We start from the raw sequence: 26396 nt of genomic DNA on the forward strand, positions 1-26396 counted from the left end.
AAGGACGCTGAAGTTGAGGTGGGGAGCCCCAGCGTCGAAAGGACCCGGGAAGAGCAGGATTCCAGGCTCAACATCCCACTTTGGGAAACAAGGGCACCGTTTAACGCCTCGGCCTCCGGGGGAAGTGAGAACAAAGCCCCTCTGAGCCCATCACTCAGCTCTGAGCAGCTGCACCTGCACTGGGGTCCTCGGGTGCAGCTGGAATCACCCGAACCAGCCACACAAAGGTGGATGCAGAGCAACACCATCCCATAATTCCCAGGGAATTCCTGGTAATTCGGGCCAACCCCGTTTCCAGGCAAACATCTGAGCTGCTCCAACACCCTTCACCCCGACTAAACCCAAACCAAAGCTCCTCTAAGCCAGGACCAGGCAAACTCCTCGCTCTGTTTTCCCATTAATTACTTCCAGTGTGATTGTCCTTTGGAGCTACAGCAATATTCCCTCTAACCCACCGTTTCCAGCTGCTTAAAGGGATGATTCATGATCTGATTTGGATGTTTCCTTTCCCAGGAAAGGGATAGTTTCTTTTCTTTTTACATCTTTCCAAAGGGGAGGTCCCAGGCTCTTTCCAAATTAGAGAAAAAAATTCTCCTGTCTGCCTGTGAGGAATGTTTTGTTTTATAAAAAAAAAAGGGGAGAAAGTTTGGGTTTTATGGGAAGGAGCTGCTGAAAACTTCTTCTAAATAATTGGAATTTGCAGGTAAACTCCCCCAAAATACCAGCTGATGGATCTGGTGGAGGCTTTTTGGTCACCTGGATGCTTCAGGTGGATGAGCCAGGCATTCCCTGGAAGAGATTTCGGGATGCTGCAGCCCCAGAAGAGCTGGATTCACACTGGCTGGAGATCCCAAGTGCCCAGCTTTGCCCCTGTTCCCATCCCACCACCACTTCCAGAGGTGCAGGTACAGGGAATAGTGGATTCCCTGCTCTGAAAGGCTCCAGCAGAAAGCAGGAATGCAAACTAGGACAGCAGCTCCCTCGAGAAATTAAGGAAAAAGCCATTCCTGGCTCTTTGGGACCATGCAGGAGACACCTCTGCAGTGCTCCAAGGGGGGTTTTCCATGCAGAGCTGCTCGGGGCAGCGCTGGCTGCAGCACAGGGAGCGGGGCAAAGGAAGGGATTTATGGCCACTGATGTCCCACTGGAGAACACCGCTTAATCCAGAGGCAGGATCGGCAGAGCTGAGCCATCCCAGAGGTTTTGTGAGGGTTTCCCAAAGGCATGGACACAACAGCTTCTCTGGGAAGGCGCCTTTCCCAGCACAGCCCCGAGCTGTGCCCCACTGGGATGCCTGGCATGGATCCTCCCAGGCATGGGGCAATCCCACTGCTCCAAAGGGGAAAATGCTGAGGACATGAGGCTGCCCATCTGTCGGCATTCCAAATGTTTGAGCCATGGAAAAGATGTGGGGACAATGGGCACACACCAGCCTGGCCTGGGAGGGACAATAGGGACACACCAGCCTGGCCTGGGAGGGACAGTGGGGACACACCAACCTGGCCTGGCAGAGGGCAACAGGGACACGTGTCCTGCTCTGCCCCAGCCCCGCTGTGCCACCCTCCCTCTGCCCACGTGCCCCTCGCTCTCCCCAGCACGTCCCAGGAACAAAACCCCACAAAGGCCGTCTCCAGCCTCCCTCTCCGTCCCCTTCCCTCGTTATCGCTGCTCCAGGGCCGTTTTATCGCCGGCAGCTGTGGCTGTGGGGACGGCCCGCTGTGCCGGGGCCTGCACATTTGATCTGCATTAGGGCCGTTTCATGGCTGCCCCGTTCCCAGGGGCATTCCCAAAGCAGCACAGCCAGCCCAGCCTTTTCATCCCTGCAGCTCCTGTGAAATCTCCCATTTATCTCTCCTGCTGGGCTGGGCTCAGCTCCTGATCCGTGCCCCAGCTCCTCCTGGACGACAGCGAATCCCCGTTTTTACAGCGGGGCTGTTTTATGGGCAGAGCTGCTCTGCAGCCCCTCAGACACGAGGTGCAAATTGAGCAGCTCTTCACACGTCCTGGCTAAAAACCACTTTGCTCTCAGGAGCGAGGAGCTGGGTTTGGGGGTTCTTTGGGAACAAGGCAGCTCTTCAGCCTTGGACTGGAGCATGGGGGTGAGAAGTGAAGCCTCAATCCTTATCGTCGTGCCAGGATAGCTCCCAAAACAGCCCCAGGGGGATGTCCACCCGCTCCCTGCCACCCAAAACCCTGGGAAGAGCAGGAACGGGAAAAATGGGCACAGAGCTGCTAAAAAAAAATCCATGCCAGGTGAAAATATTCCCTTTTGGATTATGGACAGAGGAGAAACCACCTCCCCCAGCTCAACACACACCGCCCAGTTTTCCCATCAAGCTGAAGAAACCGGGCTCCCTGAATTCCGTAAATCCAAACACTCCTGGCTCCTCTCAGCTCCTCCCTTTCATCGCCACAGCCTTCCAGCAGGCAGGAAAAAAGGGAGTCTCCAGCAAACAAGAGGCCAGCTGATTAAAAGCTGCACTCCTCCAGCTGGTGACTGGCTCAGGGCCGGCCCCAGGAGCGCGCTCACGATCAATAATTAACAGGGAAGAGGAAGGAGACACTGGAGCACAGAGCAGATTTCTCTGCAGGCGGCTGGAGGTGTCCAGGGCTGCCCATCCCACCCCGCAGCTCGTGCTGCTGGCAGCCCCCACAGGTGGGCTCCGAGGTGAGGGTCTGCAAGGGAATGGATTCATCCTGCTCTGCCTCGCTCGTGGAGTTCACACGAATGCCACTCACCCCTCTTCTGCATGAAGATGAAGAGGTCGTCCAGGAATTCCTTCCGCTCGGGATCGCTGTCCAGTTCATAGAGCTGCAGGGGAAACAAACTAAGATGAGGGCACAAATCCAGAGGGAGACAGAAAACAGAGGGATATTGGCTTCTTCCAGGGGGTGTTTGCACTGCAAGGGTGAAAGGAAAGCACAGGGAGAGGGGGAACAAGGAGGAACTCGGTGGCCACGGCTGTGACAGGGACGGCTTGAGGACCCTCGTTCAGCCCCTCGGGAACTCATCCAGGCACAAAGCCTGGCATCCCGAAGGGAACAGGATTCCCAGAGCCCCTCAGGCTGGCAAAGATCTGCAGGATGATCAAAGCCAACCTTCACCTCAGCTAAGGGGCCGGAGCAGGGGTTGAAGCCACCCGGAAGCAAAGGGACAGAAAGGATGGAGGTGAGCCAGGGAGGACGAGGACACAGCCAGAAGGGAGGTGACAGCGGTTTGGGACACATCAGTGGCACCTTTGTGGCACCAGGGAGGTCAAACTTCTCGGCAGCTTCTCCTGCACTCCCAGCTCCCTCCCTCAGGGATTGTCACCTAAGTGCCAAAGCCCCGGCGGGAGGAGATGAAAGGACAGAGCTTCCCTGTGTGCCTGGCAGTGCCTCCAAAGAAACCAAAAAGCCCTCAGAAACACCAGAGACCAGCCCAGAGTCAGTTTGCTGAAGGAATAATTTTTACCAGAAGGCTTGAAACCCCCAAATAATTCAACTCGAGTTCCCCAGGCGGTGCTTCCCAAAAGAGAGGGGCTGTGTGTGAGCGTTATCCCTGGGTTCTTCAGAGGGGACGGGCACAAGTGTCACCCCACAGCCACTGCTGGGACAGCAAATCCCAATTTGCACCTCTCAGGAGTCCTGTGAGGCCAGGAAGGGCCAGGCTGGAGCCAGGCTCTCCCTGGGACACAGGGGGACACACAACGAGACAGTGCTGGAGGTGAGGAATTGAATTCCTTCTCCTGGAACAATCCTGCGCCGCTCCACGGGAATTGTTTTTCGCTGGTTGTAGCCCCTCTTGTGGAGCAGCTCAACAGCAAAGAATCCTTGGGAAATCTGCATTTCGGCCTCTCTGTGGGCACTGCAACCACTTGGTCCAAAAAAGAGGGGTTTTGGGGCTGAATTCCTGCGAAGCTCTGGGAAGAGTGGAGCTGCCTTCAGTTTAAACGGAATTCCTCCGGCTGCTGTGACACGTTCAAATCCACGAGCACAGCATTCCAGAGGGAAAATGTTCTTCTCCCAGCTGGAGAAAGCCTGGACAGAAGTTTTTCAACGCCCGAAGTCTGGCTGTTAATTCTTAGTTCACATTATATCCCAGTGCAAGGCAACAAACCATGAACTCCTACAGTTTTCCCACAAATTCCCTACAGTGAGGGCTCTGTGGTCACCCTCTGCCATGGATCAGGGGGATCAGGATTCCCCAAATCCCCCCCTTCCCCAGGTCCCCATGACCAGACCGACCTTGGCAAAGTCTCGGGAGATTTCCCTTCCCCGGCATCCGTCGCCTTCGTCGCTCCAGGTCACGCTGCCGTTCTGGGGAGGGAAAAACAGCAAAGGATGGAAAGGATTCCCAAGGAAAAGCTGTGGGGACAGTTCCAGAAGGCTTGGAAATGTGCATTTTTAGGCACAAACACACAGGAAAGCAGCTGCTGGCTTGGCCCAAGGTGACAAGAAAGGTGTCTGCATTTGTGCTTTTGTCACAACGCAATTCCCTGGGATCTCTCACACAAAATGGGAATTTTTCACCTCCCATTCCACCTGCCAGCCACATTCCCTCCCCTCCCGAAGGGAAGGATGCCAATTCCTCCGTGGCTCTGCTGGAATGAGGTCCAACACCTCAGAGGTGCTGCTTCTTTTGCTCCCTGTGCCCACCTTTTTTCCAAGGGCACATCCCAGAGCCCCCGTGAAAGGCGTCACCCTTCCTTCCCACACACCTGGAAGAGCCCTGCCGTGCTCCCCACGCTGCCCTACAAAACCAGGAGCAGAAGGAGGGCAATAATCCCTCTGGAAAGCTGCTTGCCAGCCTAGGGACCCTGACTCCCGGGAGGATGTGGATTTTCCCCAGAGAAATGGAAAGCTCGGCTTTGCTGGATTAAGGTTCATTAAAAGGATTAGTCTGGTTAGGCCCTATTCCACTTGGGAAATTGGCATCCTGGAGTGATCACCAAGGGCTGGGAACCAGCAGCTCCAGCGGTAGAGAAGGCCAGGATGATTCTGAAATAAATCCAAGCATCCTGAAAACACCAACTCCACAAAAATCCCAGTCCAACGCATGCTGGAAAAAGGAAGGAAGAGGCAAACCCACCCTGCCAAACTCACGGAGAGGAAAGCTCCCAGCACCCCCAAAAGCACCTCCTGGGAATTCTGGAGGTGCTCCAGTAGCCGAAATCCTGGAGGCACACACTGAATGAGGAGGATGAGCAGCCCTGGCCGGGGCCGGGCACGGCTCCGTCGCCGCTCCCGAGGCCCGGAAGGAGCTCCCTAACGCCTGCTGGTTCGGTTTGAGGCAGTAATTCCTGCTGGAAAGGCAATTACCCAGCCAGTGCCACCAAGGGAGAGACATTTAACGGGGGATTATGGCCACTTGTGGTAGGTCAGCTGCTTGCTGCAGCACATCAACCCCCAGCCCTCTCCAGGCAGGGATCCCAGGCTGGGGTTGCTCACAGGAGGATCCATCCCGCTGTCCTTTCTCCCCGAGCCTCTCTCTCTCCAGCAGAGATTAAACCCAAACAGGTTTTTGGCTGATTATGGAAGCATCCAGCTGCTCCTAAAGCCCCCAGGGACCGGTCACTGGGACCAAACCTAGGGAACAGTCGGAATGAGAGGCAGCGGGGATTTCCCATCCTGGACTTTCCACACTGCAAGGCTCAGGGATTTGTGAAGGTTCAGCTTTCTGACCCTTTCCTTTGGCAGCTCCCTGCCCAAGCTGGCACTTGGATATAAATCCAGAGGGCAGAGCTTGCTTCCACAGGGAATTCTGGTCGTGCTGAGAGCTTATTCCACTACATTTGAGGGCAGGGATGAGAAGGAAGAGGGGTGAAAGGAGACAATTCTCTCCTGCCAGTGGGTTTGAACTTGGGAGAATTCTCAGGAACAGAACTTTTAAAGGGCTTAAAGATTCCTGAAAAATTAAACAGAACACATTTGGCTCGTTCTCCATGAAGAAAAAGGGTGATTAGAAAAAATGGCAGAGGGCAAGCAGAATAAATCCATCCCGCTTCCCACGGCTCCTCCCTGGGATCTCCCCCACACCTCCTGGGAAAAGGAGCTTACGGGGAGCTGAGGCCACCAGGCTTTGGCCATATGTCCACCAAAGCAGCAGGGATGGCCCTCACCTGGCGTGACACTGAGTGTCCCGAGCTGAGGGGCTCTGGGCAGCTGCAGCCCCCCTCCTGCTGCGGCTGCGAGGGTTTATCCCACTTCCAGGGGGAAGGAGAGGGCTCCTCGCCCAGCCCGGGGCAGGTGTGGGGTGCAGGGACGGAGCAGGGGCTGGCCTGCGGGGCAGAGCAGGGAATGCCAGCCCAGCAGCAGGGAATCGAGCTGCACTGATCCATGGAACAGGCCCTTTCCCAGCAGAGACTCCAGCACTCCGCAGAGGTGCTCCAGATGCAGCACAAAATCCCTTGTGCCCAGCCAGAGAGCTGGGCAGGAGCCTGGGATCCAGCTTCCCTGCCATTCCCACTCGGAAAACCAAGTTCCTTCTCTGCAGGAGTGGCAGGAGAAATCCATATATCCCACAGGGAATTACAGACCTTCGGAGAAGCCAGGCAGGAGTGGCAGGAAGGAGCAAACCCTGCTCAGGGAGGCCGGGAATTCCCTGCCCCGAGTCCTGCCAGTCCCTGCTGCCTCTGCATCCAGGGAAGTCGCTGGTGCGGGACAAGCGGCCCTCGGGATTTCTCTGCCCTCTCGCGGGAAAAGGTGCTGGAAGCGGCTCTGGATGTGCCCAAAGCTTGGATGCAGAGGCTGGCAGGGAAGGCTGAGGGGCTGGGAAAGGCTGCCCAGCTTTGCCAGGCTGCTGGCAGAGCCTGGAGCCCTCCCTGTGGCACGGACACCTCGGAGCCACCGGAGCCCCCCCGAGGAAGCTTCAGCAGCAATTATATCCAGCCCTATTTTGGGATTACTCCCTAACCACCTGGAATATCTGATTAGAGGGAAGCTCAGATGTCCAGAGCAATTTTGGTTTCCAATCCCAGGCCGGAGTTAACCCTGAGCTGCCGAGCAGATGGAGCAGGAGACAACAAACACTTCCCGTGCCCTGCAGGACAAACACGTCCCAGACAAGGGGAATTAAAACCTTCTGCCACGAAACCCAGACTCCTTCTGCACCTCCTCACTTCGGACAGAGGCTTCAGGCCAGGAATCTTCAGGAATACCCACCTGAAGGTCCAAGGAAACCCCTCCCCTGCCCCGTGGGTTGAATCAATGAAAAGGGACAGGGGCAGCAATTTCAGGATTATCAGGGAATCCACAGAAATTCCTTTTGTGGGCAGAGTTAAGCCTTAGGAAGTGAAACAGATGCTCTCAGAAAGAAAACTGTTGTAGTACAAACCCTGATAAGATCAGGGCTGCTGCCCCGAGCTGCAAGTTCTCAGGCACCGAGAGCCAAGGGGTAATTACTGCCCACACCAGCTCCCCTGGAATGGGAATCAACCCTTCCCAGCCTTCCTAATAACAGAGCTCAATTCAACAGCCCCCAGCTTCAAAGGCAGCCCTTGAAAACATTTTAGTGATTTCAGGAATGGCAGGGAGGATGGGGAAGGGAAGGGAAGGAAAGGGCTGCAGTTTAACCGATTAATTACCTTTTTTTATTAAGTTCCTTTCATGTGTTCCCATGACCAAACAGGAACCTGCTTCCTCATCCTTGAGGAAAAGCTGGGCTCTCTGAACGCCTCCTGCTCCCAAAGGCTCAGAGGAATCCACCCAGACCTGATGCCAAGATCTGTGTGGGGTGGGAAGAGGGATTCTCGGTGCCAGCCTGGAGTCATCGATTTACCCCCGAGTGAGAAGAACACAAGTGCAAGGAAACAACACATTCCAGCTCCTGCCTCCAGCCTGAACTCCTGGGAACTGGCACTGAAGGAGACAAGCTGCCACTATTGCTATAAATAAGTGTGGCACCTGAAGAAATCCTAAAGGGAGCCAGGATATAAACGAGATCCTTTTCCTGCCTCCAGATCCAGCCGCAGCCACTACCTCTAACTCACCTATGGAATCCTGGGGGTGAAGAGCTGGGGGCAATCCCCTGAACCTAAACCAGGGGTTTCAGGAGAAGCAGCAAGTGGCTTGGATGAAGAATTCAAACAGAAGAAAAACCAGGTCTTTACTGTCAGCTGGGAACGAGGAATCTCCTCCCACCGCAGCACCAAAGGGAAAATACCCAGTGACACACAAAAGGACTGAAAAATCCAACCCTGAATCAGGCCCTGAAACAACCACGGGGCAAAAAGCCCCGTGTGAGATGCCCCTTTTCCTCCCAGGGACCTTCCCCCTCCTGGATTAAGGGGTCTCTCCTGAGCAATCCCGAGGCACATACCTCAGGTTATGGAATCCCAGCCGCTCGTTCCCGGGGCCTGCAGCAAAGGCACAGCAATTATTTTAAGCTGACTTATCTTAATAAACAGCGTGACCTCTGTGAAGGTTTAGGTCAGGCTTTTTCCCAAAGCAGTGCCCGCTTGGCTTCTGGGAAGCTGCCCTGAGACGTCCCCAAAAACGGGGGCACAAAGCGTTCCCGGACGCTCGGAAAAGGGCATCCAGCAGCAGCTGAGGCCTGGAAATCTGGGATTTATCCTCACATTCCCCACGGAACCGCTGGTGCTGGTGCTGCACCAGCCTCAGCAGGACGGGAGGAAGCGGCACCGAGCCCCTGCTTTTCCCAGGGAACAGCGGCATTCCCAGCGAACGGGAGCACCCACGGGATGAGGGCCCAGTGCCTCCCCAGCCACCCAACCCCACCTCTGACAGCCCTGGAGTCAAAGCCTCACTTTTCCCCAAAGACAGGCAGTGCCCAGCGCCCTTTTCCAGGAGCTGGGATGGATTTCAGGGCATTCCAGAGGCTTGGAGGAGCAAATGGAGCAACCCCCCAGCAGCAATTCCTTCTCCTGGCCAAGCTCCTCCGCTCCCTGAGCTGACAGGATTCCCTGTGCCGTGAGCTGAGCCAGCTCTTTTGCCTGCACCCTTGTCCTACAATGACTTCCTTGCCTGTCTGGGGTGGGGCTGAAGCGGCTTCGTTTTCCTGGTGGCTCCCAAATTTCCGCCACCTCCGTGTCCCAGGCAATCCCAGCCTCCCACTCCCAAGGGACATTTTCCCCCAAGGCTTCCAGAGGAGAAATGAAGCGACTTTTCCTGCCCCCCCTCCCAGTTCCACGAGCACCGGGTGTTCTGCATGCCAGGAATACTCCTGGAGCAGGACTGCCACAAGAAGCTAAAAAGACGGATTCAGGAATAATTTTGGGAGCAAACTGGAGAACACAGGCACTTCTCCGTTTTATCCTGGGTTTTCTGCCTGTTAAAGACAGGGAGGAAAGGACACAGCTCATCCCTTCGAAATATGCCTTGGAATCAAAAATTCCAGAGAATTAAGTGGCCAGCCCACAGCTCCCCACACAATCCTCCCCCTTTCCTGCCACGCCAGGGCCCCCTGCTTTATTCCCCACGTATCCCAGTGCTCCCCAGCTCTGAACTGGGAATCAGCAGTGCCACTTGGATCCAAAGCCACTCCACCTGCACCTGCTGTGCCAGGGGACAACGCTTTGGGACAAGGAGGGGACATGCCCTTTTCCTGCCACCTTTTCCCACCACTTCCCAGAGCTGCCACAGCCCAGCCCTGCTCTTCCTTTATAACTCACTCCTGAACTCGGTGTCCATGGATTCCTCCGATTCCCGCTTTTCCCTGCCTCCCCAGCAGATGAACACAGCAGCAAGAGCGGTTTTGTGTCCGTTTTTCCTGGAGCTTTGGGCACTTTGGGCTCCCAGGTGAACGTGGCCTGACCCAGGCTAAGCTGTAGCCCCCCAGAACACTCCATCAGCGCAGGAATGGGCCACAGCACACCACGCCAGCTGCACAATGATCCTTTATCCTGCTTTTTCCCCCCTCTTCCACACGAGCCAAGCCCAGCTCTGGCTGCTTTCATGGCCTTGCCAGAATGACCAGTGAGATCAGGAGCAAGAAGCGCCAGCTGGGCGAGGAACAAAACCAGCCCCGGCCCTAAGCCGAGCTTATTTGGCTTTCTAAAGAAAGCCATCCCTTAAGACCCAAGCCCTGCCTCCTTTTCCCCACCCAGAGCCCTGAAAGAGGAAGTTTTCACCACTCCCATCCAGTAAATTCTGAGGCAATGGCCCCTGACCGACAAACCCACCTCATTTCCCTGCAGGAGGCTTGAGCAATTCCCTCTCCTCCACCCAGCCCCTCTGGTGAAGCAAACACAGAGGAAAAAACCAGCAGCAAGTGCTTCCCCTGGGTGTTTTACAGCCCCAGCAACCCAAGTGCCGTTCCCTGAGGAGCTCTTGCCACGTGCACGGGAACACCCACCTGCTCTGCAGGAACAGCTGGGGAGGAGCAGAGGCCTGGAATATACCGAAATACTCGCTCACCACAAAGGAAGTCATTCCATGATCCCCTGGCACCTAGCTGCAAGGAGTACTAATGCTGCAGGCAAACATGGAATTAACCTCCTACGAGGCAGCAGCGAGCTGCCTCCTTCCTTCCCTCCTTCCTTCCTTGCTTCCCACATGTGGAATATAAAGTGGCTCTGACTCCCAGGATCAGGGCACATCTCCCTGCCTGCCCAGAAATTCAGAATTCCAGAGGTCTGACGAGAACTAGCTCGGGTGAGATGTTAGCAGGGAAGTGTGTGCACCTAAAATGACGACACCACCAGGCTCTTCCCTTGGGAAGCCCCACAGACCCCTCCCCACAAAGGCTCTCCCAGAGCGGGGGCTCCTCTACGCCAGCTGGAAATCCACAAAGCCAAGTTCTGGTGGAGTCTCTTTAGAAAAGAGAGCACACCAGGGAAGCATGGCCTCCCAAGGCACTTCCAAGGCCTTGCCAAGCTGAAACCTCCTCAGGCTGGCTGGAAATGGTGGTTTTTGGGAGCAGGGAATGCTGGCACTGACCTGTTTGAGCTGCTCGTCCAGGCGCCAGCCGGGGCGCGCCGCCGGGGACCCGGAATGCTTGGCAGAGTCTTTGCCCTGCTCCTCCTTGCCCTGCTGGGCCCCCCGCGGGTGCCCCACAGCTGACACGGGGCTGGAGGTAGAGGCCACTCTTTGGTTGGGGTGGGCGACTTTGGGAGCTCGGAAATACTTGAGGGCAGAGCAGCTTTCCTTGCCGGCCACGTCCGCGCCGTCCTCCAGCTCGGCGCCGTCTTCTTCATCCTCCTCCTCCTCGTCCTCCTCCTCCTCCTCTTCGTCGTCGTCCTCCTCCTCGTCCTCCTCGGAGTTCCTGCTGCTCTGGTCGAAGGGCCGGGTGGCTACGGCCGCAGGGGCGGCTCTGGCCAGGGGGACAGCGGGCGACGTCCCCGGGACGCGTCCGGCCGGGCCGGCGCGGGGCTGCGGAGGGAAGGGCGGCGGGAACGGCACCTGCGGCTCCCGGCGCTCCCGGGAATCCATGGGCACCGCCGGCTGCTGCTGCTGCTGCTGCTGCTGCTGCTTCTGCAGCTGCTCCACCACCGCTTCCAGCTTCATCCCGCCGTGCGCATGGCTGGGAGCCCCGGCGGGATCCGGCAGCGAGCGGGGCCCGGCCGCGGGAGACGCGCGGGATCTGCCGGGGAGACAAACGGGTGTGCGTGTGAACACGGAGCGCTTTCATCTTTTCCCCAGGAAGGGGACAAACAGAGTGCAAAGCCAGGGCTCTTTCCTGTGCAGGAGACCGTGAAACAATCAGCTCCATGTTTAACAGCCTCGGGCTCCAACTTCCATTCAATTTTCAGACTGTTTAATTGTATTTTCGAGCCGGGCACCATTTGCTGCTCTGCTCTGCCCCAAAGACACCATCCCAAATGCCTTTGTCCAGGCACAAGCCTTCCACGCTTCCTAAATCATTACTGTGGAAAGGTCAGGCTTAAGATTTGGTGCTCCTGGAATACTGCCTTAAAAGGAGACAGCCAGGATGAGCTTGACCATATTTATATAAAAGCCAGGCAGGGATTTGTCACACAGGGCTATCCCTAAATTCTTCCGTGCTCTCACTCCATGGCTAAATCCTTGCCACTTCAGACACTAAAAGTAAATGTATTTAGGCATTCTTTTTGCCAAGGAGATGGAGATGGGAGCACAGCAAAGCCTGCTGAGCACCGAGCTGCTCCAGCCTCGGGATCCCGGAGTTTCCAGCGCATCTGAAGCCCCATCCGTGTCCTCCCTTCAATTTTCCCAGCCTGAGGAGCCCGGGAGCTTTCCCAGCTCTCCATTTTGACCTGCTGAGCCAGCACTTGAGCAAAGACCAACAGAACAGCCCCCGGCTGGAAGCAGAGCTCGGGATAAACCCTGGGAAGACGACGGCGCCGTTAATCCCCGGCCGCTAAAATCACCGCGCGTAGTTTGGACTTTGTGTCCCCCACGGGCCCTGCTGACAAAGATTGTCCTCCTCGGGGGGAAGAGATGATCAAACACACCCCACTTGCTGCCCCTTCAAGGTTGGTGGCTATCAAAATACGGCCAGCTTGGGGAAACAAAGGAAAATCCAACCCCAAACAAGCCCCGAGCTCCTGCCACCTCCCTCCTCCCCGTCTACAGCCAGCACGGGGCTACACACTCGGGGAAAAAAGGGGATTATTTTGCTAAAAAACGGTTCAAAACGGGCGGGATTCTGCTCTAAAACAACCAATAACCTACCAGGCAGCAGGTTTCCAAGTGAAAGACAACTTCCAGGCTCCCCAGAGCATCCCTAGCTGCTCACACAGCGCGTCTTGGATGAAGCGCTCCGTGCCAAACCCATTTTCCCCTCCCTCTCTCTTCCCTAAATAACAGGGAACATTTTTCCCCGGGCAAACCCTTCCCTAAAGGAGCAGCCCAGCCCCGAAAAGCAGAGTTTACCTGCGGGGCAGCACCGCCTGCGAGTGCCCCGGCACGGAGGGGATTAGCGGGGTGCATGTCAGCAGCAACATCCCGCCCTCCCCGGCAGCTGGGAAGAGCCCGGGACTCCTCGGGAAGGCACAACCAGCTCACAAAGCATCAAACCCCCCCCGGTTTGGGTGTTGTGGCACCGCGGCGTCACCTGTCCCCGCCCGGGGGACGCTCCGGGGGCACACGGGAACAGCTCGGGGAGCCGGCGGCTGATCAATGAGCCGGGAGCAGCAGAGCAAACACGGCTCAGGTGCGGCAGCAGCACCCAGGAATGCGGCAGCCGCGCTCGCTGCGGCTCGGGCACGGAGCTGGGGCAGGGCAGGGGCTGCGGGGCTGCCCGGGACTGGGGGCGGCGAGCCCACAGCCGGTCCTGAGGCCAAACGGAGGCGAGCGGCTCCCGCTGAACCGCGCTGGCAGGAACAGTCCGAGCTGACACCTGGAACGGGAGCGAACCCGCGGGACGCCGCAGGTTTCCAGAGCCGCTTCACGCAGCCCTCAGCGCCGATGCTCGCCCGCTCCCGGTGGCCCTGCCCTGCTTTTGGCGACCGTCCCTCGCCTCGGGCGTCTCTGCCCCGCTCTTTGCGCCTCTCCCCCCACGCAGGCAGGGCAGGGACCGAGCTCGCCCGGCCCCTGCGAGAGCCCTTTCCGTGCACGGCCCCTCCGTGCCCGCCCCTGACGAGCCCTTTCACCCCGCGGCGCCCCGGGTGCCGGAGCTTTTCCCAGCGGGAACCAGCGGGAAGAGTTCAAGCCGGAGCCGAGCAGCACCGAGGGCTGCGGGGGCCGGCAATAATTCATTAGCGACGCCCCCCCCTCCGTTTTACCGGGGACCCCGCCTCAAGGGGAATGACCGAGGGCTCCGACCCTCCCCTCAGGCGGAAATACCGAGGGCGCGACCCCCAACCCGCCCCCCCCTCAGAACCGCTGCGGGCCCCCCGCCCGGTTCCCCGCCGTTACCTCCCGTGGCGGGTCCCGCCGGTCCGTGCGCGGCCGCCTCAGCTCCTCCTTCCTTCCCTCCTTCCTTTCCCTTCCTCCTTCCCTTCCTTCCCCCCTCCCGCCCCTTCCTCGCCCGGCCGGAAGCGGCGGAAGCGCCCGCGCCGCTTCCGGGAACGGTGGGGCCCGGAAGCGGCCGGGCGGTGGCGGGGAGGGAAAGCGGCAGCCAATCAGAGAGCGCGCCGCCGGGCGGCTTCCGGTTCCGGGCGGTATAAAAGCGCGCGCGGGGCGCGGGCCCGGCAGTCGCGGCGGAGGCGCAGGCGGGGACTGAGGGAGCGCGTGAGGGTGAGCGGGGCCCGGGGCACCTCCGGCGCGGAACGGGCTGGCGGGGACGGGGTTTAGGGGTCCCCCCGTGTCTGCTTGGGCTTTGAGGCGGGGCTTACGGGTCCCTCGGAGCGGAGGTTAGCATCTATTCATTTCTGTTCGAGCTCTGAGGGTGGGCTTAGGGGGCTTCCCTGCGTCTCTTTGGCCCTTTGGCGTGGGGTCAAGGGTCTCTCAGGGGGCTTTAGAGGTCCTCCTGTGTATGTTTGGGCGTTCAGGGGAGGATTTAGGGGTCCGTTTCTCGGGTAAGATGTTAGGGTCCCTTCACGTCTGTTTAGGCCCTCAGGGAGGGTTTAGGGGCCCTTCAGGGGGGGATTAAGGGTCCCCCCTGTGTCTGTTTGGCCTCTTAGGGGAGGGTTAGGGGTTCTCCTCACGCCTCTTGGGGCCCTGAGGGAGAGTTCGGGGTTCCCTTCGTGTCTGTTCAGGCTCTGAGTGTGGGATTAGGGATTCCCGGGACACCAGGTGGGGTTGGGATCCCCTGCTGCGGCCTTGAGGGTGAAATGAGGGGTTCCCCTGTGTGCGTTCAGGCCCTCGGGGCGGGCAGATTTGGGGCTCTGGCAGGGCAGGGGGATGGTGCTTTGTGCTGGGCACCTTTATTCCCTCAGGGCTGTGGTAAATGGGGACCGTGTAGGGGGTTCCCTGCTGGTCCCCTCAGATCCAGGGAAGAGGAGTGGGAATGACAGCATGGTTTGGGCTGGAAGAACCTTAACGATGCGTTCATTCCAACCCTGTGCCGTGGGCAGGGACACCTTGCATAGACCTGTGCTTGTCCTCTCAGGGACTGCATTTATTTCTACGTGTGTTTTGAGGAAATAAATAGATATTTATTCCCTCAAAACGCAGACCTCTCAGGGCCTAATTCACAGGGCCCCTCAGCACTGCTGCTGGGGCTCCCTGGGGACGTGGCCATGCTGTCCCTGCCCTGTCCCCCGCAGACAGGGAGTGACCCCCTGCTGTCCCTCTGCCCGCAGGCCGGGCGGCATGGCGGACGAGGAGATCGCTGCCCTGGTGGTGGACAATGGCTCGGGGATGTGCAAGGCGGGCTTCGCGGGGGACGACGCGCCCCGCGCCGTCTTCCCCTCCATCGTGGGGCGGCCCCGGCACCAGGGCGTCATGGTGGGCATGGGGCAGAAGGACAGCTACGTGGGGGACGAGGCGCAGAGCAAGAGGGGCATCCTGACCCTCAAGTACCCCATCGAGCACGGCATCGTCACCAACTGGGACGACATGGAGAAGATCTGGCACCACACCTTCTACAACGAGCTGCGCGTGGCGCCCGAGGAGCACCCGGTGCTGCTCACCGAGGCCCCCCTCAACCCCAAGGCCAACCGGGAGAAGATGACGCAGATCATGTTTGAGACCTTCAACACGCCGGCCATGTACGTGGCCATCCAGGCCGTGCTGTCCCTCTACGCCTCCGGCCGCACCACGGGCATCGTGATGGACTCCGGCGACGGCGTCACCCACACGGTGCCCATCTACGAGGGCTACGCCCTGCCCCACGCCATCCTGCGCCTGGACCTGGCCGGCCGCGACCTCACCGACTACCTCATGAAGATCCTGACGGAGCGCGGCTACAGCTTCACCACCACGGCCGAGCGGGAGATCGTGCGCGACATCAAGGAGAAGCTGTGCTACGTGGCGCTGGACTTCGAGCAGGAGATGGCCACGGCCGCCTCCTCCTCGTCGCTGGAGAAGAGCTACGAGCTGCCCGACGGGCAGGTCATCACCATCGGCAACGAGCGCTTCCGCTGCCCCGAGTCCATCTTCCAGCCCTCCTTCCTGGGCATGGAGTCCTGCGGCATCCACGAGACCACCTTCAACTCCATCATGAAGTGCGACGTGGACATCCGCAAGGACCTGTACGCCAACACCGTGCTGTCGGGGGGCACCACCATGTACCCCGGCATCGCCGACCGCATGCAGAAGGAGATCACGGCGCTGGCCCCCAGCACCATGAAGATCAAGATCATCGCCCCTCCCGAGCGCAAGTACTCCGTGTGGATCGGCGGCTCCATCCTGGCCTCCCTGTCCACCTTCCAGCAGATGTGGATCAGCAAGCAGGAGTACGATGAGTCCGGCCCCTCCATCGTCCATCGCAAGTGCTTCTAGAGGGACCTCCCGCCATTCCTTAGCCCCTGGTTTGATTCCTGTGTTGAGGCACCGGTTAGTGATGTGCATTTTAATGGCCCTAGGCTGTAGTTCTCCCTTGGCTCCTCCTCCTCGTGGCTCTCCGGGGCTTGGAAGCAGGCGGAGGGGTTGTTCCCTTTCCCTGTGTAACACGGATAGGATGACACTAAAGCTAGGTTTGTCACCTTTAGGTTTGTCACCTTTAGGTTCCTTTGTAGGAAAACAAATAAACTTCCGAGGTTTAAACACTAGAAGAGCTGCTTTTGCTTTCTTTCAGGGTGGGTTCTCTATCCCCTTGCTGCAAAGAGTCATTGGGGGGTGGGGGGGGGGGGAAAGGTTTTGGACTCCAACCCGGCCTGAAGTTAAAACTTAGCCCAAATTTTGTTTTCTAAATTCTCTTCAAATCCCATCACGGCCCCTGGTGCTGCTCGGACCATTTTAAGAGCTGTTAAAGGAGCAAAGCGTGCCTGGAATGTGGCTCTTGCAGCCTGACTGGACTTTCATGGTAACTTGGCTTTTTTTAGAACACAAACAGCTCTTCTTGTCAGAAAAAGTTGGCGCCTTGGCACAGGGTTTGGTCACCGCGGTAGTGGCCTCTCCTTTTTTGGGAGAAGATGAGGAGATGGAGCAGCAGATAGTGCTGAAGAGCGGGCAGCTTCGGACAGCTGAGCCCTCCTGCTTTTACGGGGTATATACTGGAGCTGCTTGCCCACGGGGGAGGGATGGCAGCCGCGTAATTACCGAGGGAGCGTTAATTAAAAGCTGTTGTGGCGGGGAATCCCGCGGGGCCGCGCGCCCCTCCCCGCGCTCCTGCCTTTAAACCCTCGGCCGCCCTCCCATTGGCTGGTCGTGGCAGGGCCGGCCAATCAGCAGCGCCTCCGCCTCGGAGGCTGTTACCGCCTACTCTGTCGGACTCGCTTTCCCAGCGCGCACCGCGCCGCTCGCGGCTCTTCCGGTTCCGGTCCGTTGGGGTGAGGTAGCGCGGAGCTGAGGGAGGCCTTGGGGGGAGGGGGAGCGCGGCCGGGACCCCCATGAGCTGGGGAGGGGTCGGGGAGGGAGTGTGAGCCACGGCCGGGACCCTCCTGAGGTGAGAGGGGGAGGTCGGATCTGTGGGGGGACGCTGTCAGCACCGGGGGCACGGCCGGGGACCCTCCTGAGTTGAGGGGCGGCCTGAGGGGGGTATGGCCGGGACCCTCTGAGCTGAGGGGAAGGTCGGGTCTGGGAGGGGACGCGGCGAGGATCCGCTGAGGTGAGGGGGAGGTCGGGTCTGGGAGGGGGACACGGTCAGGATCCGCTGAGGTGAGGGGGAGGTCGGGTCTGGGGGGCTACGGCCGCGACTCTCCTGAGGTGAGGGGGAGGATTGGGTCGGGGTGGGGGGGACGGCCGGGACCCCCCTGAGCTGAGGGAAGGGGCTGGGGGAGCAGGACCGGGACCCTCCTGAGCTGCGGGAAGGGGCTGGGGGAGCAGGACCAGGACCCTCCTGAGCTGAGGGAAGGGGCTGGGGGAGCAGGGCCGGGACCCTCCTGAGCTGAGGGAAGGGGCTGGGGGAGCAGGGCCGGGACCCTCCTGAGCTGAGGGGGAGGTCGGATCTGGGCGGGGAGCACGGCCGGGACCCTCCTGAGCGCCGAAGGGATCGGGGGCTGGGGCTCTCTGGGCCCGGGGCTCTGCGGGCGCCGGAGCCGCCGAGCGTTCGCTGTGTGTGGGCTCTCACTCGGCTGTGCCCCCGCCGCAGCGCTGCGGCTCCCGGCGCTGCCATGGCCCTGCCGGAGTGGCACATCGCCGTGAAGCTGGCGGAGCAGCCGCTGGCCCCCAAATCCATCCTGCGCCTGCCGGAGACCGAGCTGGGCGAGTGCCCGCTGGGCGGCTGCAGCATCTCGCACCTCAAGCAGCTGATCACGGGCCATCTGCAGGAATCCGTGCCGGACCCCGAGCTCATCGGTGCGTGCCCCGCCGGAGCCTGGCGCCGTCCCGCCGCTTGGGGACACCCTTGGCCCGTCCTCGCCGCGGCCGGGACACGACATCCTCATGCTGCTGCTGGGAGGGCTCGGTGTTCGTTCCCTGTTTCCTTGGGAGCACGGTGCTCCAGCCGTGGCAACGCCCTTGTTAGGGAGTGTTTGGGCTTCCCAACAGCTCTGTGTCCTTGTGAGGTCTCTCATGAGAGCTGGGAGGTTGGCTCTTACGCACAAGGTGACTCTGCCTCCTCCTCTAGATCAGCTCCATGATTTCCCTCCTGATCCTCAGCTCCACAACTTCCCTGTGTTGTTCCCTGGCCAGCTGGAGCAGCTACAGCTGCTGAATAGCCCCCAGGGCTCTGAGTCACACCTAGAGACCCCCAGCCCGTTCTGAGAGAGCCACAGCTGTTTATCTGCAGGTGTTTCTTCCCCCAGACCTGATCTACTGTGGCCGAAAGCTGAGGGATGACCAGACCCTGGATTTTTATGGAATCCAGTCCGGCTCCACTGTCCATGTCCTGCGCAAGTCCTGGCCTGAGCCTGACCAGAAACCAGGTGATGAGCTGTGGGGATTACCCCTCGGATCTCCTTGGGATGTGCTTTATAAGGGACTGAGGAACAGCTTCTCTCGGGATTCGCTCCTGTGGAGGTTTCCAGGGGAATGAATCCCCTTGTTTGGGAACTCCCCACCTCTTGCAGCAGCGCACAGGTGTTAATTTTCCTGCTGACAGAAGAGTTAAGGAATGAGCTGCACAGTGTGGAGAGGGATCATCCCTTCCTTAATTGCCTGTGATCCATTGTAGGGCGTTGCCAGGGAATCTGGAGCAAAGCCCCAGGGATGAGCAGGCTGGTGTGTGCTCCTGCTGTGCCTGACTGTACAAAAAGAGGAGTTAGAGTTGGCATTCCCGTCACGGCACGTGTGGGAGGATACTCCTGTATATTTTTATGATCTCGGAGTGCAGTGAGTCGTTACTCTGCAGTAACTGCACCCAATCCAAGGATATTGAAGAATCCCTGTTGCAGCACGGAAGTGCCGGTGGGCTGGGAAGCGGCTGTGAGGGCTGGCAGAGGCAGAGCTGTGTTTTGTTGTGGTGTTTCCCCCCCCTCAGAGCCCGTGGATAAGGTGGCAGCCGTCCGGGAATTCCGTGTCCTGCACACTGCCCTGCACAGCAGCCCTGCCTACAGAGATGCCGTGAGTGGGGCTCCCTGCTCTGCTCCCAGGGCGGAATTTGGCTGTCCCCTCCCTCTGGGAAGAGCCCCACACTGGGGCCTGCCTGGCTGACATTCCTGATTGCTCTGCTTTCCCTGGCAGGTCTTCAAGATGCTGGGAAACAAGGAATCCCTGGATCAGATCATTGTGGCTACTCCTGGCCTCAGCAGCGACCCCGTGGCTCTGGGTGAGTCCAGCTGTGATCCAGAGGGTCTGAGGAAAGGGTTAATTCCTGCGGGCGGAAGGGAGAGAGCCAAATTTGGGTTGAATTCCTGACAGGGAGGCAGGAGAGCTCCCCTTGTCTGGGAAAAAACCCCTCATTTTCTGTCCCTTTGTGGAGCGTAAGAGTCAGTGACTGCTCAGGTGCCAGTTGTGCTCCGTTGGTAATGTTTGGGAATGGGCTCTGGCTTCAGAGGGATCAGGGAAAGGAGGGATGGATGCTCTCTCCTTGGGAATGGGCTCTGAAGGATCAGGGAAAGGAGGGATGGATGCTCTCTCCTTGGGAATGGGCTCTGAGGGATCAGGGAAAGGAGGGATGGATGCTCTCTCCTTGGGAATGGGCTCTGAGGGATCAGGGAAAGGAGGGATGGATGCTCTCTCCTTGGGGATGGGCTCTGAGGGATCAGGGAAAGGAGGGATGGATGCTCTCTCCTTGGGGATGGGCTTTGAGGGATCAGGGAAAGGAGGGATGGATGCTCTCTCCTTGGGAATGGGCTTCAGCGGGATTCAGGAAAGGAGGGATGGATGCTCTCTCCTTGGGAATGGGCTCTGGCTTCAGAGGGATTCAGGAAAGGAGGGATGGATGCTCTCTCCTTGGGGATGGGCTCTGAGGGATTCAGGAAAGGAGGGATGGATGCTCTCTCCTTGGGAATGGGCTCTGAGGGATTCAGGAAAGGAGGGATGGATGCTCTCTCCTTGGGGATGGGCTTTGAGGGATTCAGGAAAGGAGGGATGGATGCTCTCTCCTTGGGAATGGGCTCTGAGGGATTCAGGAAAGGAGGGATGGATGCTCTCTCCTTGGGGATGGGCTTTGAGGGATCAGGGAAAGGAGGGATGGATGCTCTCTCCTTGGGAATGGGCTCTGAGGGATTCAGGAAAGGAGGGATGGATGCTCTCTCCTTGGGGATGGGCTTTGAGGGATCAGGAAAAGGAGGGATGGATGCTCTCTCCTTGGGAATGGGCTCTGAGGGATCAGGGAAAGGAGGGATGGATGCTCTCTCCTTGGGGATGGGCTCTGAGGGATCAGGGAAAGGAGGGATGGATGCTCTCTCCTTGGGGATGGGCTCTGAGGGATTCAGGAAAGGAGGGATGGATGCTCTCTCCCTGCTGCAAAGTGCTACAAAATGGTTCATTAAGCCCAACCCGTTCCGGGACGGTGCTGTCTGAGGCAGGTGGAGTTTGGGATGCAGTCACAGCCTGGCTGCAGGGAGCTGGGGGCCAGGTTCCGTCCTGCCCTTGAGGTGGAGCTCCCAGAGGATCTGCTGGAAAAGCCCCGTCCCTTGGGTGTGTGGCTGTGACCAAGAGCCTTCCCAGGAACACAAAGGCTTCAGAGAAACAATAACAGTATTTATGGTGTTTACTCATGATTCACTTCCTGAAAAACAATTCCTATTTGTCCCTGTGCCTTTTGTATGACTGGCTCCTGGTTCTTGTATCCTGTCTCACTGCCTTTCCTGGTCTTTTCCAGGAGTCCTTCAGGACAAGGATTTGTTTTCCGTGTTTGCAGACCCCAGCATGCTGGACACGTAAGTGCCCTGGGCTGGGGCAGTGACTCAGCAGTGCCTTTGTCCCCCTGTGTGTGTCAGCTGCTCCCTCTGGGTGGGCGAGAGCTCTGCTCCTGCCTGCCAGGCTGGGACACTCATTGCAGCAGGAGGGAGGATCCACCACTGGGATTCAACCAGAGGCTGTTTGGTGGGAGGCAGGGCCACCATCGCCTCCAGAGCGTGGATTCAGACCTGGATGTGGTTGCTCACAGCAGAGTTGCTCCCAGGAGAGCACGTGGGAGATGAGAACTGTGGAAAAGTCAACATGGGCTCCAGAAGGGTCCCTGGTGACCCAAGGAAAGGTCCAACATGGGCTCCAGAAGGGTCCCTGCTGACCCAAGGAAAGGTCCAACATGGGCTCCAGAAGGATCCCTGATGAACCAAGGCCAGGTCCAACATGGGCTCCAGAAGGGTCCCTGATGAACCAAGGAAAGGTCCAACATGGGCTCCAGAAGGATCCCTGATGAACCAAGGCCAGGTCCAGCCTGGCTCCAGAAGGATCCCTGGTGACCCAAGGCCAGGTCCAGAAGGATCCCTGGTGACCCAAGGCCAGGTCCAGAAGGATCCCTGGTGAACTGAGGCCAGGTCCAAGGTGGTTCCAGAAGGATCCCTGGTGACCCAGGGAAAGGTCCAACATGGGCTCCAGAAGGATCCCTGATGAACCAAGGAAAGGTCCAACATGGGCTGCAGAAGGATCCCTGGTGAACCAAGGCCAGGTCCAGAAGGATCCCTGGTGACCCAAGGCCAGGTCCAGAAGGATCCCTGGTGAACCAAGGCCAGGTCCAACATGTGCTCCAGAAGGATCCCTGGTGACCCAAGGCCAGGTCCAACATGTGCTGCAGAAGGATCCCTGGTGAACCAAGGTCAGGTCCAGAAGGATCCCTGGTGACCCAAGGCCAGGTCCAACATGTGCTCCAGAAGGATCCCTGGTGACCCAAGGCCAGGTCCAACATGTGCTGCAGAAGGATCCCTGGTGAACCAAGGTCAGGTCCAGAAGGATCCCTGGTGAACCAAGGTCAGGTCCAACATGTGCTCCAGAAGGATCCCTGGTGAACCAAGGTCAGGTCCAGAAGGATCCCTGGTGACCCAAGGCCAGGTCCAGAAGGATCCCTGGTGAACCAAAGTCAGGTCCAGAAGGATCCCTGGTGACCCAAGGCCAGGTCCAAGGTGGCTCCAGAAGGATCCCTGGTGACCCAAGGCCAGGTCCAGCCTGGCTCCAGAAGGATCCCTGGTGACCCAAGGCCAGGTCCAAGGTGGCTCCAGAAGGATCCCTGGTGACCCAAGGCCAGGTCCAGAAGGATCCCTGGTGACCCAAGGCCAGGTCCAGAAGGATCCCTGGTGACCCAAGGCCAGGTCCAGCCTGGCTCCAGAAGGATCCCTGGTGACCCAAGGCCAGCTCCAGCCTGGCTCCAGAAGGATCCCTGGTGACCCAAGGCCAGCTCCAGCCTGGCTCCAGAAGGATCCCTGGTGACCCAAGGCCAGCTCCAGCCTGGCTCCAGAAGGATCCCTGGCTGCCTGGAGGAGTTAGTGCCGGGCAGCCAGCAGCCCGGTGCCCGTGGGGTGGCAGTGCTCCGACTCTCTCAGGGCTGCTTTCTGGGTTCCCCTGCACACAACTCACCCGTGCCCCGTTTGTGCCCAGGCTGATCCCGGCTCACCCTGCCCTGGTGAACGCCATCGTCCTGGTGCTGCACTCGGTGGCGGGCAGCACCCCCCTGCCAGCCCCAGACACGTCCTCGCGGGCCATGGCCTCGGGCTCCTACCGGGACATGCCAGGTACGTGGGGACCTGCAGGACCTGCAGCTCGCTCAGGGAGCCCCAAATGGCTGGGCTGGAAGGAGAACTCGGTGCTGAGGCCTCTGTCCTGCCTGCTCAGCCAGAAATTCCGCAGGATTCTCACATCTGGTTCCCATTTCCTGCCCGTTTGCCACATCCTTTTATTCCCCTTTCTGCTGCAGGTGGCTTTCTCTTTGAGGGGCTCTCTGATGATGAAGATGATTTCCACCAGGTAAGCAGCCAGCTTGGCTGGAGCACCTCTTTGGGGCTTGCAATCTGTAGCCCTGAGACTCGCAGGCTTTTCCCTTCCCGTCTGGTGAACAGCACGAGCTGCTCTGGTTCCCCAGGGGGACGTGGAGACAAACATATTGATCCTAGCTGCTTCCATGCTGCTCGGGAGAGGGTTTTCCTCAGTGCTGAGCACACAACAGGAAAATGGAACAGAGGAAACGCCCTCGTAGCCAAATTGTGCCTGGGTGAGGGTGGAACGTGGGAATGTTGATCCTTGCCCTTCTGCAGTCTTCCTCTCCATAGGACAAAGGGTTCTGTGAGAAAAACTGGATATTTGGGTCAAAAAAGTGCCTGTTGACAGGGAATTGTTCCGTTACAGGCTAGTAACACTCTGGTTTGAGGCTGATGGATGGTAGATTGAAAGGTTTCCTGCTGGTTTCCACAGCTGACTTTGTGGAAAAAGCACATCCCGCTCTGGCATGTTTGTCTTTCACAAGTTCCACACTTGGGAGTTTTGGGTTTTGTAGGACAGGGATCCGTGGGAAGGAGCCCGGTTTGACTGGGACACAAACACCGACCTCACGGCTGCTGCTTTTCTCTCCCTCCACGCAGAGCACGAGGTCCACCCCTTCCAGCAGCACGTCCGGCTCCCGCCCGGCCTCGCTGGGCTACGCGGGGGCTGCGGGGCCCCGGCCCATCACCCAGAGCGAGCTGGCCACTGCCCTGGCCCTGGCCAGCACCCCCGAGAGCAGCTCCCACACCCCCACACCGGGCACCCAGGTAACAGCCAGCACCAGTCCTGCTCGGGGCTGGGCACCTGGGGTTCATTCCCTCATGGAGGAGCTCCCTCCCGTACGGGATTGAGGCTGGGGGGATGCTGCAGGTGCTGGTTCCTGGAATCAGCAGTTCCTGGAATTCTTCTGATCCATGACCTCCTCCCTAGGGCCACTCCTCTGGGACGTCCCCGATGTCATCCAGTGTCCAGTCGGGGACACCCATCACCAACGACCTGTTCAGCCAGGCCCTCCAACACGCCCTGCAGGCCTCAGGGCAGCCCAGCCTCCAGGTCAGTGTCAGAGCCCCTGGAGCCCCGTATCCCACTGGCACAGCGTGGACCTGGTTCTCCAGCTGCCTGCTGTGGCAGGACACGAGCGTGGAAGGGACATCACAGACACTGCAGAAGTGCTGGGTGGAACTGGGATGGAGGGCTGGTGGTTTTGGGGACTCGGCAGCCTCACCCTGAGCTTTCAGGAGCTGTTTGCACGCAGCAGCGTGGCTGGAGCTGGCTGAGGTGGGCGAGTGGGCAGTGGGGAAGGCTGCTGGTTTTCCTGCTTGGATTCTCACATCCCCCTGAACTTCCCCTCCCTGCCATGAGCAGAGCCAGTGGCAGCCCCAGCTGCAGCAGCTGCGAGACATGGGGATACACGACGACGAGCTGAGCCTGCGGGCCCTGCAGGCCACCGGAGGGGACATCCAGGCTGCCCTGGAGCTCATCTTTGCTGGGGGGGCCCCCTAAATCTTCCTGCTGGACTGGTGAGTAGCGCTGAGGCAGCAGCTGTGCCATCCCTCGGGCTGGTTCTGTGCAGGGGGATGCTCCTTTCCTTGCTGCACTGGGGGCAGCTCCAGACCCTCTCTGCAGCCTCCTCCGTCTGCCAGCAGGGACGAGGCCTCAGGACTTGTCCAGCACGGTGTTGGAGAGATGTGGCCCCTCCGGTTCTGCAGCTTTGGCCTGTCACCACATCCTTGCCCTGTGGTTTCACTGGTGGCCCTCCCTGTGCTCCCCCTGCATTAAATGGACCGTGTTCAGTGCCCTGCCTGCTGTGTGGGTTGTGCTCCGTCCCGGGCTGCGTTCAGCTCCCCGAGGCCACCGCGGCGGGAAGGGGACTGGAATTGCAGGAGAAGCTCTGCCTTTGTGGGAGGCGCTGGTTTCAGCAGCGGGCACTGCCCTGCCAGCTGACAGGGATGAGGGCACGGCCACCACGAGGTGACAGTGACAAAGAAATGACAAGGGCTGAGCGTGAGCTGGAGAAGTGCCCCTGACACAGCCCGGTCTGGCTGCAGCCAGTGCTTTCCAGTGCCCTCTAATCCCAGGTGCCACCAGCTGCCCAGGGCCCGGGCTGCAAAGCCAATTAAAGGCATTTGCCTGTAATTGCAGTCAGTGGGAGCTGAGACAAGCCAGGCCTGGAGCTGGGCCTGGCATCGCTTCGATTGCAGCGCTGAGATTAACGAGGCATGAAAACGGGAGCGGGTTCTCCTCAGATGCCACCGAGCAGACAACGCTCTCCTGCTTCACCTCCGGGCTGCCTGTGCTGCCCTCTAATTCCTCTGCAAGCTCTGTGATCCTCACTGATACCATCTCGGTATCACCCAGCAAATGCGGGATTGTTCTCTCCGGGGAGCCCTGCACTGATAGGCTTTAATCCTGTCGAGAGGAGAGAGGATTAATGCCCGAGGGAGGGAGGGAGGGGCTGTTTTTGTGCCTCTGTCTGGAGCAGATAAGATGTGATGGACATCAATGGCCTTCCTGCCGCCCTGCCCGGCCCCTGCCCTCGGCACGCACTCGCAGCTCGGTGGATTTTCCGTGTAACAAAACCGATTAATCCCTTTCCCTCCCCGGAGCCCTGGCTGCTGGCTCTGCAGGGGCAGGAGAGAGCATATGCACGGCATCCTCCCTCCCTTCCCCGCGAGGGGAGACAGCCCTGCTGCCAGCCCCCAGTCCTCCCGGGATAACTGCGGATTAGCCGGCTCGCAGATGCTCCTGCCCAAAGCTGGGAAGCGTTTGCAGGCTCTCCTGGAGCTGCTCTAGGACTGCTTTGCCTTCCTGTACCGCCTTAATTCTCAATTTAGGGCTCGTTGCTGTCCCAAAATGGTGTTTTTCGTGTCGCTCCTGGGATGTTTGATCCCCCCGTTGACCCGCGTTTGGGTACGAAGCCATTTTTGCTGCTATTTCTGCTTCCCCACGCCCCCAGAGAGCTGAGAACTGCCTGGATTTTTGGGCTGGAAGTGACTTTTCCCCGATTCCTTTCCCAAATGGCAGGGCTTGGCTGGGAGCAGCGTCTCAGGCATGTTCCCTGGCTGCACTGGCTGCAGCAGAGGAGAAGTTGGCAGCGCTGCCGCTCACGATGCGGGCGCCGCTCGCTTCCCTCGCCCGGCAGAGACGTGCTCAGGCACAGGGAGAGCTGCAGGGAGGGGGAGAGGCTCCTC

The 26396-nt window shown here is 59.1% G+C and overlaps 3 protein-coding genes across 6 annotated transcripts in view; 2 read left to right on the forward strand and 1 right to left on the reverse strand.

The window, feature by feature from the left end:
- ARID3B (AT-rich interaction domain 3B) overlaps positions 1–13868 on the reverse strand; it is a 28547-nt gene extending 14679 nt beyond the window's left edge. Inside the window, exons 1-4 of the mRNA XM_082290586.1 lie at positions 13777–13868; positions 10879–11521; positions 4228–4299; positions 2740–2812 (exon numbers count right to left, since the gene is read on the reverse strand). Coding sequence (XP_082146712.1) covers positions 2740–2812; positions 4228–4299; positions 10879–11445 — 712 coding nt within the window. The 5' untranslated portion in view covers positions 11446–11521; positions 13777–13868. The remainder of the gene's footprint in view (positions 1–2739; positions 2813–4227; positions 4300–10878; positions 11522–13776) is intronic.
- A 104-nt stretch (positions 13869–13972) lies between these two features.
- LOC309578087 (actin, cytoplasmic type 5) lies at positions 13973–16517 on the forward strand. The gene is made up of 2 exons (XM_082290459.1): positions 13973–14097; positions 15105–16517. Exon 2 carries the CDS (start codon positions 15115–15117, stop codon positions 16243–16245), a length of 1131 nt encoding a protein of 376 aa, XP_082146585.1. The 5' UTR covers positions 13973–14097; positions 15105–15114; the 3' UTR covers positions 16246–16517.
- A 710-nt stretch (positions 16518–17227) lies between these two features.
- UBL7 (ubiquitin like 7) lies at positions 17228–25156 on the forward strand. 4 transcript variants are annotated; one of them, XM_082290677.1, is made up of 12 exons: positions 17228–17234; positions 17996–18201; positions 18651–18770; positions 19196–19407; positions 19528–19612; positions 21113–21170; positions 22828–22961; positions 23144–23193; positions 23805–23972; positions 24136–24258; positions 24571–24725; positions 24852–25156. In XM_082290677.1, the coding sequence occupies exons 2-11, from the start codon at positions 18018–18020 to the stop codon at positions 24706–24708; spliced, it is 1272 nt and encodes a 423-aa protein (XP_082146803.1). In that variant the 5' UTR covers positions 17228–17234; positions 17996–18017; the 3' UTR covers positions 24709–24725; positions 24852–25156. The 4 variants fall into 4 exon arrangements, with proteins under 4 accessions (XP_082146803.1, XP_082146801.1, XP_082146804.1 ...); XM_082290675.1 differs by having other exon boundaries at positions 24849–25155; XM_082290678.1 differs by having other exon boundaries at positions 19325–19407; positions 24849–25151.
- The last annotated feature ends 1240 nt before the right edge of the window (positions 25157–26396 follow it).

This window comes from Coloeus monedula (genome assembly GCF_965178545.1).
Source record: "Coloeus monedula genome assembly, chromosome: 14".
NCBI classification, from domain to species: domain Eukaryota; kingdom Metazoa; phylum Chordata; class Aves; order Passeriformes; family Corvidae; genus Coloeus; species Coloeus monedula.